Source organism: Telmatherina bonti (genome assembly GCF_933228915.1).
Source record: "Telmatherina bonti genome assembly, chromosome: 12".
Lineage (NCBI taxonomy): Eukaryota > Metazoa > Chordata > Actinopteri > Atheriniformes > Telmatherinidae > Telmatherina > Telmatherina bonti.
This window is the reverse complement of record NC_136610.1, coordinates 35,226,171-35,240,043: the sequence shown is the minus strand read 5'-3', so window position 1 is coordinate 35,240,043 and position 13,873 is coordinate 35,226,171. Positions and strand designations below refer to the sequence as shown.

General features: G+C 42.8%; 1 protein-coding gene across 1 annotated transcript in view; it reads right to left on the bottom strand.

Moving 5' to 3' along the window:
- psd2 (pleckstrin and Sec7 domain containing 2) overlaps positions 1-13,873 on the bottom strand; it is a 54,878-nt gene that overhangs the window by 19,274 nt on the left and 21,731 nt on the right. The window contains exons 3-6 of the mRNA XM_079249739.1: positions 5,121-5,318; positions 4,900-4,980; positions 4,515-4,627; positions 1,096-1,154 (exon numbers count right to left, since the gene is read on the bottom strand). Of these exons, the coding sequence (XP_079105865.1) occupies positions 1,096-1,154; positions 4,515-4,627; positions 4,900-4,980; positions 5,121-5,318 (451 nt within the window). The remainder of the gene's footprint in view (positions 1-1,095; positions 1,155-4,514; positions 4,628-4,899; positions 4,981-5,120; positions 5,319-13,873) is intronic.

Here is a 13,873-nt window from a genome sequence, read left to right as displayed (position 1 = left end):
TGATTTTATTATGATTTTGTTATTTGTATTTTCCTTTCTGCTTTAATTCTGCAATGCTTTTAATGTGTCATATAAATACTTTGAATTGTCTTCTACATGAAAGGTGCTGTATAAATAAACTTGTCTTCTGAAAAGAAGCAACAGCAAATGTTTGACATAAGTAAAGCTAACAAGAGTGACATCTTTTTTGGTTTTTTGGAGCTTTATTCCTCATCTTCGGAGCGACATACAGGTTTTATCTGGAGTAACCCTGGATGCAGTGTTAAAACCAACCACTGGGTGACGACGTTGCGCTGCTGGACTTCAGTGTTGGCGGCGATAAGCTGTGTCAGAGCTCATGTACCATCAGCTGACCACACCTTTCAGAGCGTAAAAAGCTAATCATGAGGCGTCATTACAAAAAAACAAAAATTAGGGAGGTGTTTGTTTTATTCTGCCATCTTCTGTCCAAGTCAACATGTTAACCTAGATAAATATTTTACTCCATTTAGGCAACACAACAGTAAAGACAACCCGGTTTCTTTTCTAGGAAATGTGCAGATAACAGATAATAAATATGTTTTATGGCTCTTCTTAGTGGAAACGTTCAGTTTATGGTGTTAAAAAGAAAGCTGCAAGTACATATCATCATCAGCAGACGAGACGAGGAGTGCAGAAATATACTCACCACCTGCAGAGGCAGAGAGAGACCGGGACCAGATATGGTTAGCAGGGGAAAGTTTGAAAGGGATTTGAAGAGAAAGAGAGGATATTAGAGAAAAAAAGGGAAAATGCAATAAAATGACTGCTAGTTTGAGCTGAGGGTGGCTTGGGAAAAGCAATGCACAGAGCCAGGGAGGCTCAGGATGTTAATAATGTTGATCACAGCGCTTCTACGTCGCACAGACGAGACTATTCAAGGACAGGAGAGACAGAAGCAGGTCAGAAAGTAGGCCAGGGGAGAACGCAGGAAAGGGAAGCCAGACAGGGAGAGAAGAGGAGGCGAGCAGAGAAGAAGAAGAAGACGGACGTGTGAATTATCTTTACATTTCTGTTTCCAAGTAAAAAATACGATACGAGGGAATTCTGGAGATCCAGGAAGGTGGCGGTACATACATGTCCATGTAGATCCGTGTTGAGCAGCATTAGGGCGCAGGTCAGCGTGTGGGCTCCATCTGTAACACACACACACACACACACACACACACACACACACACACACACACAGTCCAGGCTACAATAATCTGAGCTGTCAAGTTGTCAGAATTATGATTAACGTTCATCTTCATCAGTGTTTGGTCGGGTGATATCTGGATGCAGCTCCAGTTTACCCCCCCCCCCCCCCCCCCCCCCTTTTACTAAAGGTGTCCTCGTTTGACTGCACAGCCTTCCAGTGTCCCTCGTCCCCAGACTGAGACCACGTCCTGTTTTGGGATGGATCTGTTGTCGCAAAGTCCACCCTGCAGGACGGATTCGCCTCTAATAACTGGCTCAGAAGAGAAAAGAGAAATTGTCATTAACCTGCTTATTTACCAGTCCAACCATGGCTGGGAGGGACAACTTAGAAAAGCTGCGCCACAGCATCAACCAGTAATCGTTACTGCTGTTTTTAGCCTGATTTCCACATTGCCAAGACAAAAGAAGGAGACATTTTTACCAAAGATAACAAAATATTAAGCAATTAACCCTTTCATGCATAGTGGCCACATAGTTAACACCTATTTAAAAGTTTTTTCTGGCATATTCATGAATGAAGATGGTATATTTGTAAATAATGTTTCCACTCACCGGAGAATAAATAAATATGATATAACTGAATATAATGTAATTATACAAGTTTCCCTTTGCAATAAATAGGAAAGGAAAATGATAGAGGTATAATTTAGACAAGATTTACATTATAATTATTATTATACATTATTTTATAAATATTCTATAGAATGCATTAAAATAAATGATAAATCATGACTAATTCTAAATATCACGAATAAACAAAAAAGTATCATTGTATATGTCTGTAGAGGTAAAATACTGTATTCAAAAAATGTTTTTTATTAATAGATGCTGCAGTTTTAGTGCCTGTGAGACAAATGTCCCTTTTTCATACTTTTTTAGCATTATCTTATTAATAGTCTTGTTTTTTTTATAGTATTGTTTCTGTGTTTTATTAATGCGTTTAATTATTTATTTGATTGTTTTACCATGAGTGGTCTGTGTCACTAGTTTATTGAATTGAATTGAATTGAATTGAATTGAATTGAATTGAAAGGGTTAAAACGTTCATTAAGTTCATTATAAGTTTTATTTATTTCCGTGTAACATTCACTGTCCTTCTGTTAGTCGCCTCGCCGGCATCTTCGCCTCAGGTTTCTGTTGTTGCAGCTCACATCATCATTTTCTTCCAATGTTTAATTCGTGTTTCTCCATCTGGTTTATTTCTTTGTTTACGAAATCAATCCCACATTGGAGCAAATCATTTATAGCCAAGCTAGCATCAGATACAAACGCTGCAACACAACTGATTGTTAAGCTGGTGGGTTAGAAATAAAAATACTTCACGTATAAACCCATAACTTGCAGGGTTGAATGGCTCAACAGGGAAATATCGCAGAAATTATGACAAAGACGACAAAATAAAGCGGATACGGAGCAGCACTTCCAACAGGATGACGTAACTCTCACGGCATTTTTCCACTTTGACATCACAGTGTTGCACGAGAAAGTGTTCAGAGAAAGCGATGCATTCCAGTTGGAAATCCAAGATGATTCCCAGACAGGCAAGAAAGCAGCAGCTACCATAACAACCAGGCCGCAGCGCTCCCAGTTGCTCCCAGGCTGCCTTACTGGTCCAGCATCATCGGAGGTACCTCACCAATCCATCAGCTGAAGGATTTTCAGGATTTTCAAGGCATCTTTTTCCCCACTGGTGGCTAGCCTTCATACTCCATTTAGTATCCATTAATTCATGTAACCAAACGATTTTATCTCCACTATCTTTTCTTTTCCAACCATTAACAAGTCAAACACATATCATACGATATGTGTACAATATGTATGATAGGAGTACCAGCTGGCGCTTTTTTCTCCTCTAACTGAGACTGGGAACGCAGCTGCTGTCACGTGTTTGTAGCATTACTGTTATACTTTATCTTGGCTTTAAACAACTTACATACGGAGAGTAAGTTGTCCACACGTTGTCCAGAGGTTGTCCAGATGTTGTCCGTTGAACGCTAGCCTTCAAACCTGATGAATAAATCCCACCCTAGCCAGCTAGCTGCTAGCTTCCTTCTATCTCTGTTGTTTACGTGCAAATTTAAAGTTCCCGCCACAGTTTGCAGCTGAGTTCATGTCTTTTAATCATTATGAAAATGATCATTTTTTAATAATTTACAAATTGTAACTGAATGTGTGGCGTGGTGATGAATCAACCCATTCCTACTGATGACATCCGAAGCAGCAATGCTAACATGTAGCATAACAACATGACGGGGAGAAACTCAGAGAAAAGACTCGACAAACCAAACAGTTCAGACCGCAAAAAGAAAACATGAGGACATCCATGTCCACTGCAGAGTTTCTGGTCATGTCTCCTCACAAATAAGATGTCACATGACAGCATAGACTGCTGGTTAGAGACGTCTGTCTCGTCGCCGTGGGACAGAAACTCTGGAAGACGTCTGTCTCGTCTCCGTGGGACAGAAACTCTGCAGCTTGCAGCCTGAAACACGCATCCTGTCTTATTTTTGCTGTTTTATTCCAGCTCTATAAACTCTGCTAATGTGTTTCCTCTGACTATGTTTGAGTCATGAAGGTCCTGCTGGTTTCCATGGAGATGAAGGTCCTGCTGGTTTCCATGGAGATGAAGGTCCTGCTGGTTTCCATGGAGATGAAGGTCCCGCTGGTTTCCATGGAGATGAAGGAGGTTTTATAATGAACTATTCTCTCTTCTTATCATAAACTATGTTGGGCTTCACATCTTTCTGGACCCTCGAGGGGTTTCGAAGGTGAATGTGGGATTCTGACCTTTATGTCCATCATCATCATCATCATCATTGGCTGATGGCTTCCTGACATATTTACCTGCGTAACCCCCCCCCCTTCATTAAACACCTGGAAAACTGCTCATCTTCATTTTATTACTCTCTACTTTCCCTGATGAGACACGACTTGACTCATTCCTGGATGAACTGAGCTGCTGTTTCTGGTGTTTCTGGGTAAAAGAAATGTGTTTTTCTAATTATTTACATTTTCTATTAACACCTACATGATTCTGACACTTCTGTAGTAAAGTCACATCTCAGCTTTCTGTAGAGAGCCCGATGATGCACACAGCCTCTGCAGTTGCGATATAACTAACACACGTTGAGTTTGTCACATTGACGGTAGGAAGAAGTCATCTCATCTGTAAGCTGAACAACCTATTCACCACGTTGCATTTTAGGGGTTTTGCACGTCTAGATCGTAGATGATCCGTTAGTATTGGTAATGCCCCACACAAACACACATTCTGAACGTCGGGTTGGTGTGGTTCTAACCTTCAGATGTCAGAGCCTGGGGATTGCAGTGGCAGAAGCGTCTGGAGAAGTGGACGAGGACCCGCTCTCTCTCCTGGGTTTCTCCCATCAGTGGAAAGGCCTTTAAAAAGTTCCTGCCAAACAGAAAGAGCCTGATAAGATGCTGTAATCTGAGAGCGACGCAGGACTGACGATCTGCTGCGTGCACTCGGCTAAAGACTCTGCATCAGTCTGAGACAACAACACGCCGGATACAAGGCTGTGAAACACTCTGCAGCTGGCTTAGCATACCCAACATGACAGCTGGATCCGTACAAAGCTAATGCTCTGAGAGGAGGGAATACATATGGATGTGTGTGTATGTCCGTCTGGATTCACACACCGGCAGGTGTTGAGTGTGCGTTACCTCAGGGCTCGATCCAGAGACAGGCCGGAGAAATCGAAGAAGCTCAGGTACTCTGATGCCACCAACTGGCTGAATTCATTACTATGGAGAAACACACACACATCGCAGTGTGTTTTCATGTTTATGAAGAGATTTTAACATGTGCATCGATGCAAACATTAAATTTTCACAGCTTTCATGTTTTTCGGTGTGTATGTGTCACTCTGCATGTGCACACTCACTTCTTGCCCAGGTGTCTGGCAACGTCACAGCGCTTGAAGCCCTCGAGGTGATAGAGGCGCTTGGCCAGCCTTTTGGCGGCCTCACAGTCGGCTCGGCAGCCATTGGCCAGAGTGTCGGTGCTCCCGCGCTCCAAACGCTCCAGACTGCTCAGATCACACTCCTCCGAGTCAGACAGCACGTCTGTGAGGTTGGCATCGCTGGGGATGAGAACATACGCGCACGCACATGTACACACAAACAAACACACACACACACACACACACACACACACACACAACAAATCAGGTTAATAAAGAAACTCATTCATTGTTACTGTTAGATCTAACAGGTATGCTCACACACACACACACACACACACACACACACACACACACACACACACACGCACACACACACGCACACACACACACGCACACACACAACCTGAATACGGTTTAAACTGTTTTTCATGATATTAACCCAGAATTCGCTCTCATTTAACACTTTAAACTCCAAGTCTGTTTTTTTTTCTTCATATATAAGCATAGGCAGAAGCTGAACCATTTGAATCCCAGTCAGCCTGCAGGCGTGACGTTTCCACGCAGTCGTGACGTTTCCACGCAGGCGTGACGTTTCCACGCAGGCGTGACGTTTCCATGCAGACGTGACGTTTCTACGCAGACGTGACGTTTCCATGCAGGCGTGACATTTCTACGCAGACGTGACGTTTCTACGCAGACGTGACGTTTCTACGCAGACGTGACGTTTCCATGCAGACGTGACGTTTCCATGCAGACGTGACGTTTCCATGCAGACGTGACGTTTCCATGCAGACGTGACGTTTCTACGCAGGTGTGACGTTTCTACGCAGGTGTGACGTTTCCATGCAGACGTGACGTTTCCATGCAGGTGTGACGTTTCCATGCAGACGTGACGTTTCCATGCAGGTGTGACGTTTCCATGCAGACGTGACGTTTCCATGCAGACGTGACGTTTCCATGCAGACGTGACGTTTCTACGCAGACGTGACGTTTCCATGCAGGTGTGACGTTTCCATGCAGACGTGACGTTTCCATGCAGGTGTGACGTTTCCATGCAGACGTCACGTTTCCATGCAGACGTGACGTTTCCATGCAGACGTGACGTTTCCATGCAGGTGTGACGTTTCCATGCAGACGTCACGTTTCCATGCAGACGTCACGTTTCTACGCAGACGTGACGTTTCCATGCAGACGTGACGTTTCCATGCAGACGTGACGTTTCCATGCAGACGTGACGTTTCCATGCAGACTTGACGTTTCCATGCAGACTTGACGTTTCCATGCAGATGTGACGTTTCCATGCAGACGTGACCTTTCCATGCAGATGTGATGTTTCCACGGAAACGTGATGTTTTCAGCCTCAGCTGTCAGATTCTGAGGCTAAAATGATGTAAAATAGATAAAACAGCATAAAGAGCAACCAGAAGTTTGTAGAAAAAACACACACAGATCAGCAGCGACCAAGCCTTTCTCATCTGCACATCATTCTCTCACGTCTGAAACACACACACACACACACACACCGTTTCCATATGAAAACACTTTTTCCTCATTTACTGACTTAACTTTATTATTTGACAGGGATTAATCTGCATCTGGCAGGTAAACAGGCAACAGTAAATACTGACATTACATAAAACAAATGAATTATAATAAGATATAAATACCACAAGAGAGTATCACAGTAACGATATAGTCTGAAGAAAACACAGTGTAGAAACGTAGAAGTGTAGAAGCTCCAACAACATGATTTCAGCCACTTATTCTGGCTAAAAGTCTTACAGAATAAAGCCAAAACTTTTTTTTAACAGTGCGAAGCTGCCAGGTCCTCCGACATCGGCAGGAAGGGAATTCCACTTCCCCAACTTTTACAGAGTTGATCTCCCCATGAGGATGCTCTGCTCTCACCAGCTCTACGGGGAGGAGGTGCGAGTCCATGAACAACCCTGAACATCAGGCATGTTTATGCTACTATTTACCTACTATCCTCACAAAACCAGCTCAGCTGCGTTTTGGCATCACTGCACACAGAGGATCATTATTTTCCTGCTTTTCTCATCACTTGTTGATCTTTGGCTGCTCCTGATTGGACGTTACAGTCAGTTTAAGCTCTCTGATTGGTGGAAAGTTTGACAGGAAGTGTCTTCATCATCATGTACAGGTGAAAATAGAGGTCTCTTAGTAACGTAGTGGTGATATTGATCTTCCTTTAGGATGAAAATGTGGTAAATAACGGTGTTATCTTGGATTAAGTGTAGTGTATTTACTATAAAGAGTGAATAAACACAACATGTTGTGGCTGGATTGTAAACTTCCTAGACGGGATAAAAATGTTTGGAAAACGTAGAAAAATCTGCTAAAGGGTAAGCTATCCAACACAAGTCACCCCACACAGTTACACAGGACCGTTCCTGGGAAACTGTTAAACATATACGTGACAGCAGCTGGGGGTGCCAGCAGTGGGATTTTAGGGGGTTAATGCTCTACTTTCATGGAGAGAACATGGAGGATAATTATAATGCCGAGGCAGATTCCACCTGCCCAATCTTTTCTAAAAAGCCTCCCTAATCTCAGACACGTAACCTCTCACATCACTTGAATTAACGTGCCGTAACTCCGTTTTACGCCCCTCTTTCAGACTAATGTCGGTGGGGAAGTTACAAAAACCAGCTTATTATATCAAAACCAAGTTCTTTGACCTCAAATACTGAGCTATAATGTCAGATTTCGGTGATCTTACCTACACACCAGTAAAGTCACCTGATAGTATGAACGCTATCATGTGGACAGCACGTATCCACAGTAAGACAGACATATAAACCCTTCTGTCAGACCTCTTCAAGCTGCCATAGAGCCCGCAGCATCAAAGCACATTTTCCCATGATGACAGACTCGCAGGGTGAATGGTAAATGGACTTGTACTTATTAGGGGTGGGAAAATTTAATAAAAAAAAAAAAAAAAAGAAAGAAAATCTGGATTTCTTGCTTCACAATTTTTTAAGTAAATAAAATTAATCTACTATAAAATTTTTGTCATTTATTGTTTTTATTGATCTTTTTACTGGTCTTCTAGGGCATTATAGCAGCAGAATGATGATCTGGCTACTGTGTTGTTTTTTCCTCATTAAAATCAAGAAAAATGACAAACAAAAATAAGTTTTATCCTTTTTTTTTTTTTTAATCTACAAAAATCAGCAATCTCGAAGAATTGTAAGAATCGCAATTTAAATCAAATCAGCACCCAAAAAATCGGAATCGAATCGGGACAAAGGCATATCGTCACAGCCCGAGTACTTATAAAGCACTTTTCCAGTCATGCAGACCACTCAAAGCGCTTTACACCACTTTTCACGTTCACCCATTCACACACACACACACACACTCATACAACACACTCATACCCCGATAGGCACATCGGAGGGCAGTTTGGGGTTCAGTGTCTTGCCCCAGGACACTTCTGGGGAAGCCTGGAATAGACTTCCCAACTTTCCAGCTAAAGGGCGGCTGCTCTTCGCCTACAGGTGAAAGCAGAACCAGTCTTACTGCAGGTGGTAGCAAACATTACCCAGTTGCTGGTTTCAGCAACCCCCATCACTTTGCCCTTGAGCACAACGTCTAGCCCTGAAAGAAGCTAACGGTGTATCCGTGTCTGTTCCAGCTGCCACTGGTGCAGCTGTGTGGACACTGGGAGTAAAAGCATCAGACTTCATGTGAGCAGTCAGGCCTGCAGGAGAAGGTATGGCGGGAAAATAACTGTGTATGCGGAGGAAATGAACAAAACACTGTTTTTTAACGCCCCAACATAAAGAACATTGTTTAAAGCTCTCATGCATCATTTTGACAGCATAAACACTAAAAATACTCAGAGGGAAATCCACCAGAAGCTGTTGATCCCAATTATGAAAACAGCTTCATTCCAGATTATTTTCTGCTCCAACAGCTTTAAACAGAAGCCATTTATTCTAAAGCTGCTTTTTTTTGTCAAATAAAAGTATCATGAAGCACCTGCGATGTTACTGACTGAGAAGCGTGTCATTTAGACTCATTAATGTGCATTTAGCAGCAGGTCTTCGTTAAAGAGACGTTGGCAGCTTTTCTCAGGTGGACAACGGCGGCTAGATCAGCATCCAACTGTCCGACCTCTAGTCTGAGCTCACTGCAGGCAGCGCTGTCACTTCCATTCAATCAAAGGACATAAAATTACTAAAATATCAAAACATAATTTAATATCTGAGCTCAGCCAGATATTTATTAACTATTTGTTCCTTTAACTAAAATACTGAACATGAGAGAAAACTGAGAGTTTGCCCAACCAGTCTACATGTGTTTTGTGGACCTGGAGAAGGCATTCGACCGTGTCCCCCGGGGGCTTCTGTGGGGGGTACTCCGGGAGTATGGGGTACCGGACCCCCTTGTACGAGCTGTCCGGTCCCTGTACGACAGGTGTCAGAGCTTGGTCCACATTGCCGGTAGTAAGTCGGATTCGTTTCCGGTGAGGGTTGGACTCCGCCAAGGCTGCCCTTCATCACCGATTCTGTTCATAACTTATATGGACAGAATTTCTAGGTGCAGCCGAGGTGTTGAGAGGATCCGGCTTGGTGGCCTCAGGATTGGGTCCCTGCTTTTTGCAGATGACGTGGTCCTGTTGGCTTCATCTGGTCGTGATCTCCAGCTCTCGCTTGAGCGATTCGCGGCCGAGTGTGAAATGAGAATCAGCACCTCCAAATCTGAGACCATGGTCCTCAGCCGGAATAGGGTGGATTGTCCTCTCCGGGTCGGGAGTCAGGTCCTGCCTCAAGTGGAGGAGTTTAAATATCTCGGGGTCTTGTTCACGAGTGAGGGAAGGATGGAGCGTGAGATCGACAGACGGATCGGTGCGGCGTCTGCAGTAATGCGGACTCTGCGCCGGTCTGTCGTGGTGAAGAAGGAGCTGAGCCAGAAGGCGAAGCTCTCGATTTATCAGTCGATCTACGTTCCTACCCTCACCTATGGTCATGAGCTGTGGGTCGTGACCGAAAGAAGGAGATCTCGTATACAGGCGGCTGAAATGAGTTTCCTCCGCAGGGTGGCCGGGCTCTCCCTTAGAGATAGGGTGAGGAGCTTGGTCATCCGGGAGGAGATCAGAGTAGAGCCGCTGCTCCTCCGCATCGAGAGGAACCAGTTGAGGTGGCTCGGGCATCTGGTCAGGATGCCTCCTGGACCTCCCTGGTGAGGTGTTCCAGGCACGTCCCTCTGGGAGGAGACCCCGGGGAAGACCCAGGACACGCTGGAGGGATTATATCTCTCGGCTGGCCTGGGAACGCCTCGGGATCCCCCCCGCAGAGTTGGCAAATGTGGCTGGGGAGAGGGAAGTCTGGGCTTCCCTGCTTAGGCTGCTGCCCCCGCGACCCGACCCCGGATAACCGAGAAGATGGATGGATGGATGGATGATGATGTTAAACTGTTATAACATGACTTCCCTTCAAGTCATGAGGCATGCAGCAAACAAATACAGTCCAAAATGTAAGGATTAAACAACAAGGAGGCACGATACGCAGCGTCCCATCATGGTCCCACGGTAAATATTTTATAACAAATGTTTCTCTTTTTTAAATGAAATATGCTTAATTATATAAACTATTTTATGTTGGCCTCAAGCTACTGCGAGTTTCTCTCATTCACCTGTCAGAAGTCAGTTGATTGACGTGTTACTATGGTAACGCCCGTAATGGAACGATAGGACAGTAATTTAATTTGCCCAACTATTAGTGACTCTCACTCAAAGATGGCTGGGATCGGCTCCAGCAAAACTTACTTTACTGCTACGTTAAGGTGAAGAACTGCAGAGGAATGAATGGATAAAGACTCCACCATGTTCCATTCCTCTCTAGCTTGGCTCACGCTTTCCTTTCTTCAACTTATCCCATAATGCAACTTGTCTTTCTTCCTGATTGCAAGTGACTCTTCCCCAAAGATACAAGACAATCATTCCACAGAGGACCTAAAGGACTCAGTTTAATGAACTGTCCACACAGCAGTTTAACCCTTCACTTGTCAAGTAAACAAAGAATCAATGCCAAGTATTAATTACTGTCATGGTTAATTATTTATGACTTACCATGGCAGCCTGCATGATGCAGAACTGATGCTGCTACACAGCATAACACCCCCACATTTACACAAAGGCAACATAAAGTCCAGTTAGTCGGGTGTGAGTGTGCTTTTAGTTTACATTTGAATAAACTTTGATGATTGTTTTTTATTCCAAGTTCAGAAAATAAAGTTATTTAAATTTGTGGAGCAAATATCGTGATTTTTTCCCTGTTTGCGTCGTAAATAATGCATCCAATACATCCAATGTAACTGTGGAGCGGAGTGTATTTACAAGCAGATTTATAGGAAATGACACGCATTCATTCATATCCAACAGCTATTTCCTCATTTCCCGTCTCTGGGAGCATCTGCATGCCACTGGCAGCATTCTCACCACATAATTCAGATGCTTTCTTTTTTTTTTTTTTTGCATAATCTGATCAGGCAAATTTCATTACCATCACAAATTCAATACATTAAAACCTGCAGCAGTGAGGGATTAGCAGGTTTCCATGGACACAGCGGAAGCAAAGCCTCCTTTTCCAGTAGAAATACGACTTTAAGCTTCCTGTTGCAGAATATCAGAGATGAAAAGCAACAGACTAATAGACATAAAACAAGAATGACCAGTTTCCATAGCAAGGAATTTCTATGGAAAACGACCTTTTTTCCTGCTCTGTCTCGGCTCATTCATCGATACTTCACCCGGCCCTTAAAACGTTAGCAATCATATCACGCGTAAAACAAAAAAGCAGCAGAGAATCAGGAGAATCTTCTCCACCATGATGAGAAGGTTCCTCCAAAGTCCTCCACCTTATTGTGGTGAAGCATCACCAGCAAAGAAAAACAACATTGAGTGCACAGTTTGCGAACAAACAGCCATTGCCAGGGTGGCTGGGCGAAGCCTCAGGGACAGGGTGGGGAGTTTCCGAGAGGAGGAGAACCGCTGCTGTTTGGAGTGGTGAAGGAGCCATCTGATTAGCTCTGCAGATCTGATTTAAATGCTTCCTGCACTGCTCCCAACGGAGGTATTCTGGACACGGTAGATGTGGGGGGAACACTCCTCAACATCATGTTAAACTGGGAAAGCCTCTGCTTTGTCAGCCAAACTATATAAAACACATCTATAGGCAGCGATGTATGCAAATACTTAAATTTAATACTAATTTTTGACAGATTTAAGGGCATAAACACACACTAACATGGATGCACATGAAGCAAACTGACCCATCAAAACAACATTTAGCTCAGTGTTTGCAGTAGAAATTGCTCGTGCTTGTCCATCCGTATTCATTCACCTGCTTCAGAGACACCTCATAAATCATTCAAAGCTCATATCTGTCATGGGGCTAAAACGATCCCCCCCCCTCCGTCAACGATGCTATCTCATAACAACTGAATCACACACAGAAATCCTGGTGTGAGAGGCAATTTAGATGTCATATATCCATTTCAGCCTTCAAGCCAACACACTAGAAGATACTGAGAAGTAACAGTGCAGCTATTAGTGTATCTGAGAGGCATGGTTGTGTGTCCTCAGGCCAGGAATATTCAGCCACTACGACCGACTCTCAGTCTGCATGAATGAGTGTGGCCGTGTCAGAGTCAAGGCAGCGTGATGAGGCATGCTAGTGACTCACATGCTAATCGCTGGCTTTGCATCGCCTGTACCCATTCCTCCAAGGTGTGTCCACATGCAAGGTGTGTGTATGGGTGCGAGAGAGGAGGTGCACGGTCGAAATGCCATCCTCTATGTGTGTAATCACCAATTAGGGGATTAACTCAGTTGTGAAATGTGTGTCTTTCATGGAGTTTTCTTTCATTTTACTGCACACAGATTGATAAGGAAACAGAAACATAAAACAGCTGTTTTTGCGTGTGTGTGCCTGCACGTGCACGCCGCAGGTAGATGCATTTCTGTTGGAACAACAAACATCTTATTTACAAGCAACAGATACACATCCGTTATTGAAAACTGACTGGTTTCCCTCCATCCGCTGAGCTGAGGGCAACTTTGAATCTTGTTTTTTTTTTTTTTTTTTTTTTTAATCTAAGACAAACAAACATTGATCTTTTTTCTGTGTATTTTAACACTGATGAGTAAAGACTTTCTATAACATCTCCAAATCAATACATTTGATTAAAGCAATCAACAGATTACTTAATTTTATTCGAGTCATTTATTCCCACTAAAAGTTTCTTTCTAAATATTTTTCATACTATTACTTGTTAACTTTTCTGTAAACTGAAAATATTTGTTTGTAGATCATTAAACATTTAAAAAAAAAAATTTAAAAAAAAAAAAAAAAATTATATATATATATATATATATTTTTTTATATATATATTTTTTTTAAATATATATATATATATATATATATATATATATATATATATATATATATATATATATATATATTATTTTTTTTTTAACATATATACACACACAGATATACTTTAGGTCACTTTTATTGGTATTAACGTATCATGAAGGAGTCATGAAGGAACAATGTGAAGTATGTTTCATTTTTCCGTCACGGTAAAATTACATCATTATTTCCATTTTTGCCACGGAGCATAAAGTTAAATGTTCCCACCCATTTCAAGGACAAAGCTTTAAAATAAACTGCAGTACAAAGAGCTGAAACTTACAGGAGCTG